We start from the raw sequence: 6,078 nt of genomic DNA, 5'->3' as shown, positions 1-6,078 counted from the left end.
GCACACGTGTTAGAATCTGTCACTTCACCTTGAGGAAGAACAGTTATTTGTGACACTAAGTGTCACCTGAAATCACTATGTATCGCATTAGGGTCAACACAGGCAACCGTTGAGCTAAAGTCCCGAAATAACTCACTGTTCTACGCAGCACTAAGCAGCTGGTTTCAATACACTACCTGCTGCTACCACGAATCTTTTAACTTCGTGCACCTGCTTCGCATAGCGTTTGAAGAACACTCTTGAGGATTTCCAGCCTGTGAAGGATTGGAGGCTTGGAAAAAAATTAGAGAAGAGGCAACTTTCCAAGGATCATGATCTGCGGGTGTACTGTCAGGATCCGTTCTGCAAATAAAGTAGGTGATTTTCGCCCTTAGTCACTACCCGATGTTTCTCCTTTAAAAAGCTGTCCTCCGCCAAAGTCTGAAGTTCTTCGAAGATAGACCTTAAGATTCTCCACTGGGCATAGAGAGACATCTTCCTTCAGAGGGCAGATTCTCTAAGGTCCCCATCTCTTGGTGGGGAGTTCATTTTTGGCGAGAAACGTAGGGTCAGGGAAGAGGGTAAGTTCCCCTGTGTCGGCGAACTGTATCTGGCCCTCTTCTCTTGATAATGCCACTATTTCACTGACTCGGGCTCCCGATGCGAGAGCAAAAAGGAAAATTACTTTTTGAGTCAAGTCTTTCAGAGGGCAAGAGTCGTTGTCCAAGCTAGAGGCAAAATGGAGCACCTTATCCAGGGACTAGGTGATGGGTCTCAGTGGAGGTGCAGGACAGAGTCTAGCACATGCCTTCGTAAGTTTGTTAAAGATTTCGTTGGACAAATCTATTTAGGTGTACAGTAGTGCTCTTGTCAAGGCCGATTTACAAGTGGAAATCGTGTTGGCCGCCAAGCCTTGTCCATGAAGGTGAATAAAGAAGGACATACAAAAATCTATGGAGATTTCTGTAGGGTTTTTTGCCTTGACAAAGGACACCCACTTCTTCCAGGATGATTCATATTGCCTTCTGATAAACTTTGTTTTGTATTCCTCTGGGAAGTCTAAACTTTTCTTCGAGATTCCAAACCTTTTCTCCACGGCTAGGGAGAGAACATCATGAGATGAAGGTCTTGGACTTTCTTTGATGAATCGAAGACAGTCGATTTCTGCACCTGCTGGGAGAAAACTGGGCCCGGCAGAGGGATCAGCTTGGGTTGTAGCTCCAGGACTAGGGGAAACCAGTTGCTCCGGGGCCACTTGGGAGCCACTAGGGCTGCTGTTCCCTTGAACGTTCTCAGTTTGGAGAGGACTTTCAGTAGAAGATTGGGTGGAGGGAACAGGTAAATCTTGAACCATCTGTTCCAGTCCAGGGACATGGCATCCACTGCTTCCGCTCTGGGGTCCTCGTATGGGGCCACATATCGAGGAAGCTGATTGTTGTCGCTCGTCGCGAAGAGGTCGATCTGCAGTTCCGGGACTTGACAGGAGATGAAGGAGAATGATCTTGCGTCTAGGGACCATTCCAACTCTATGGGGCTTGTCCTCGATAGAGCGTCCGCAGTCACATTGCGGAATCCTTACAGGTGAACTGCAGACAAGTGCCATTTTTTCTTGTCTGCCAGGCAGAAAATGGGCAAAAGCACTTGGTTGAGGTAGGGCGATCTTGAGCCCTGACGGTTGAGACATCTGACTACCACGGAGCTGTCCGGAGTTAGACGAATGTGGATCGAAGGACGAGGAAATAGTTTCTTCACAGTGAGCTGGAGACAGTCGAGACTTCTTGGTGTTGATTTTGAAACCCAGATGTTCCAGGAATTGGGTCACCTTTCTGCAGGCACACAAACATTCTTCTGATGATGGCGCCCAAACCAGCCAATCGTCTAGGTAAGCCATCACCTGGACGCCTTGAAGGCGTAGCTGGTGGACGATCGTGTCTGCTATTTTCGTGAAGATTCTTGGAGCCACGTTGAGCCCGAAGGGCATGGCCCTGAAGGCATAGTTTCTTCTTTGGAGCCTGAATCCTAGGTAGGAGGAAGCTTGGTGATTCATTGGAATATGCCAATAGGCATCCGCCAGGTCTATTGAGACCGTGTAAGCCTTGTGAGGCAGTAGGGCTCTTATATGTTGAAGAGTCAGCATCTTGAATTTGTTGTTCACAATGAACTTGTTGAGAGGGGAAAAGTCGAGAATGACTCTGAGCTTGTCTGAGTCCTTCTTGGGAACACAAAATAGTCTTCCCTGGAACCTGGTGGACTTTACCCTCTTGATCACCTTCTTGTTCAAGAGCTCTAAGACATATTCTTCTAGGATGGGGGTTGAGGGCTGGAAGAATTGGTGGAAGATTGGAGGTGGTTGTATCCAACTCCACCCTAGTCCCTTCTTGATGATGCTGTGTGCCCAAGGATCGAAGGTCCAACGATCCTGAAAGTGGCGGAGTCTTCCTCCCACCGGAAGCACTTCATTGCTTCTGGTTTCCCGAGGGTTTACCACCTTGGCCGCTTGCTCCCCTTCCTCCTCTGCCTCTGGAAGGACGACGAGAGGAGTCTCTGCCGTAGCCTCTACCTCTGGGACGAAAGGTAGTGGACTGTCTTTGTAGGCAGGAGTGAAAACTGGTGATTGGGACACCACTGGTTGAGGGACCAGCTGAAAGGTCTGCTGTGGCTGGGCCACTATCTGGGGAGTAGCGGGAGCCGGACACTGACGTTTGGCGTGATGCTGTTGGGGTCTAGGCTTGGAGGGTTTCCTCTTAGGTTGCGGACCTTCATCCTGAGAGGACTTCCTCTTCCGGGAAATGCCCCACTTGTTGAGAAGGTTCCGGTTCTCAGTGGCAGCCTTGTCCACGATCTCCTTCACTAAAGCTGTGGGGAAGAGATGTTTGCCCCAGATGTTGGAGGAGATCAGTTTCCGGGGTTCATGCTTCACTGCTGCATTGGCGAACACGTACTCTCTACAGGCTCTCCGGGCCTTGATGAAACTGAACAAATCCTTCATCACGGTCGCAAGGTGGGTTTTAGCAAGAACCATGTAGAAGTCCGGGACCCGAATGTCCCCGGCCATTGCCTCAAGTTGAACTTGATGGGATAGGGAGGCAGCTAGCCTCTCCTTGGTGTCTTGTTCCCTACGTAGCAGATGGTCGTTAAGCTTAGGGAGATCTTCATTAAACTGACGTCCTGCGACGTCAGGTTCCAGTTTCCCAACCGTGAAAGTAAGCTGGATAGCCTTCCAGCTTTTATCGTTGGGGGGTAAGGCAAGGGAGAGAGGCCTACACTCTTCCAGTGTAGGGTAGGGCTTTCCTTCCTCCACCGCCTTCAAGACCACGTTTAGAGCCTTTTCCACGAAGGGAAAGACCATGGTAGGAGGAGCAAGAAAGGATGGATGCTTCTTGCTCAACGCTGGCATCTTGGAGTTAGTGAAGCCTCGACTCTTGAGGCAATCAGCCAGCATAGCCTGGGCCTTGGAGTGCTCGAATACGATCACTTCCTTAGGTTCGGTCTCCTCCTTGGAGGCCAGTTCGGACTTAAGCTTGACGTAACAATCCGGATATGCCTCAAAGCTAGAGTAGAACTCTACCTCTTCATGGGGAACGGCACCCATTTTGTCATTAATGAAAATGCGCCCCGTCGTTATTGGCATGTGCTCGGCATGGGTCTAGGACAATTACCCCCCGTGGACAATTACCACCCGTTGACAGTTACCCCCGAGGACAATTACCCCCTAGGACAGCTACCCCCCAGGACAACTCATTTTATAAATGGTTTAAAATAATTGAAATAAAACTAATATAACATAATTTAAAATCCTTTTAATGTATATAAATACATTTACATACAATATTCTTAAAAGGAAGTTGAAAAGTCATAAAAACATTAAAATGAAAAGTTTAAAAATGCAGATTATATGCAATACTTCGTGGGTATTGTACTATATCTCTATTTTCATAATTTTTAGTGACTGAAATAATTTAGTGACTGGGCGTCCTAAGTATGTGTCTTCAAAGTAGTCTTGCAATGGATATGTTTCAGGCGGGAGAAATTCACACAGAGTTTCAAATGATTTTTCGACATCAGAGGACGGTACCAAAGCTAAAGCTGCTATCATTTTCGTTGCGATAGAAAACTCTTTATCATCCAGGTATCGCTGCTGAAATCCACAAGATTGAACTTTTCTATATAAGCTTTGGCAAAGGTGGAAAAAGCACCCCTTTATTTCGGATTGTGGGAATGCCAGTTGTAAGCTTTTGATCATACCAATTTCAAAGTCGACCATGATAGTCTTAGGGGCCAAATCATGTTTCAGTAGTTTTATCTGCTCCAGTAGGTTTGAATAAGTTGTTTGGCTTTTATCTGGTAAAAGGGCATGTATCAATGGAATTGAACGATTATTTATGAAAGCATGAATCGTGTATAATTGTAAAAATATCCGAGGCACTGTTTTGAACGTTCCATCTAGCGACCAGTGTGACGCTTGACTTAAGTAATCCAAGTTTTTCTGTGTTCCAAAGATCAGAATTCTTTTGTCAATTGGCCCAGAGTCAAAAAGCAGAAAATCTTGACCATCTTGTGTTTTGGTATATTCATCTGTTAAAACAAGTTCCTGGGCATTTAAAGACAATGGCCGTGAGCGAGATAAACGTTGTCGATGTCGTCTAATATTACGTCTTAAATGATGAATTGGTGGTAGGTTTGCTCTGGTTTCTTCATCAATGCTTCTACAAGCCTCGGAAAGTATTTGCTGCGCTGTTTCTTTTGTACTAATGGCTCTCATATTGACTCTTTGGATAGTTTTTGCAGCATCAATTTTCCCTTTAGATGGTGCATGGGTGTGATTATGAAGAGTACCAACAACTTCACTTCGTTGAATATGAACTTTTACTTTAGCTTTGCAACTGGCTTTGTTTCTCCTTTCTTCACACTTAAAAGACACAACACCATTTGCCAAGTCTTTCTGCTTAACATATATATATCTATCAAGCGATAGTATGTCTTTTCCTCTAGAACTTCTGATAAATTCCATGTTGCTTAGGGGATATTGGTCGTTCCACTAAATACCAAGAAAAGTAACGCCAACGAAGTAAATAAAAGAAATTTTTCTCGAAACCATTTAAAAAAAGAACTACGTTTATAAAAGAATTTCAGAAACCTTATAATTGTACTAAAGAATAGTTTAGAGAACAACAACAGTTTTAGTTTATAAACAATTTCAGAAACTATATAATTGTACTAAAGAGTAGTTAATTAGAGCGCAACGTCAGTTTAAGGTCAGTTTTACGAATTTTGTAATTAAATGTTTTTTATACATTAAAAATAATTTAAACTTTGTTATATTAGTTTTATTTTTATTATTTTAAACAATTTATAAAATGAGTTGTCCTGGGGGGTAGCTGTCCTAGGGGGGTAATTGTCCTAGGGGGTAATTGTCCTCGGGGGTAACTGTCCACGGGGGGTAATTGTCCACGGGGGGTAATTGTCCTGATACCGCTCGGCATCCAGGGATTTGACACCAAGCAAGGGGGAAGCTGTTTGACCGAGAGTTTCTTCGGTTGCTTCCAGCCCATGAAAGGTCTCTTGAGGTCCTCTTGACCTTTGCGGAACCTCTCGTCCAAGAGTGCTTCCAGGACCTGGAGGGTGTCCTGGGTGGTCGGCAGCGGAGGAAGCGAAGCAGCAGATGTAGAGGGAACTGGCTCCTCGACCACAGCAGAAGCCGCAGAGGGTGCTCGGGCGACCTCACCCTCCGAATCAGGGAACTCCACCTGATCCTCTTCTTCCTCCTGACCCTCAGTCATGAGGGTCCTTTCGGTATTTTCGGACACGTCCGACATCCCTTCCACCTCGTCGATGTGACAGCCTTGGAGAGCGGCCGTAACGTCCGGTTCAACCATAAGTTGAACACAGGGGATCTCGTCCTTAGGGATCATGGCATCAGCCGATGCCTTAGGGAAGAGAAGGGCCCTCATCTTCTCGTTGGGGAGATGAGGCCCTGTGGCATTCCTCTGGAAACCATGCACCCACTTGCGCAGTTTCTTTCGTGCATTGTCCCGGGCCTCTGCGGACGGAGGGTTGTCGAACGCCTCATCAAGGAGGCTTTTGCAGACTGAACAAGTC

At 46.1% G+C, this 6,078-nt stretch overlaps 1 protein-coding gene across 1 annotated transcript; it reads right to left on the bottom strand.

Moving 5' to 3' along the window:
* Positions 1-3,898: 3,898 nt before the first annotated feature.
* Positions 3,899-4,990, bottom strand: LOC137655336 (uncharacterized). The gene has a single exon (XM_068389227.1). It carries the CDS (start codon positions 4,988-4,990, stop codon positions 3,899-3,901), a length of 1,092 nt encoding a protein of 363 aa, XP_068245328.1.
* Positions 4,991-6,078: the final 1,088 nt, after the last annotated feature.

This window comes from Palaemon carinicauda, chromosome 16 (genome assembly GCF_036898095.1).
Source record: "Palaemon carinicauda isolate YSFRI2023 chromosome 16, ASM3689809v2, whole genome shotgun sequence".
NCBI classification, from domain to species: Eukaryota; Metazoa; Arthropoda; class Malacostraca; order Decapoda; family Palaemonidae; genus Palaemon; species Palaemon carinicauda.
Note: the sequence above shows the minus strand (reverse complement) of the source record. Positions and strands in the feature narration are given on the sequence as shown.

What these genes read in the sequence shown, in the direction of transcription:
- LOC137655336 (XM_068389227.1), bottom strand. Translation starts at nt 4,990, where the DNA reads ATGGAATTTATCAGAAGTTCTAGAGGAAAAGACATACTATCGCTTGAT.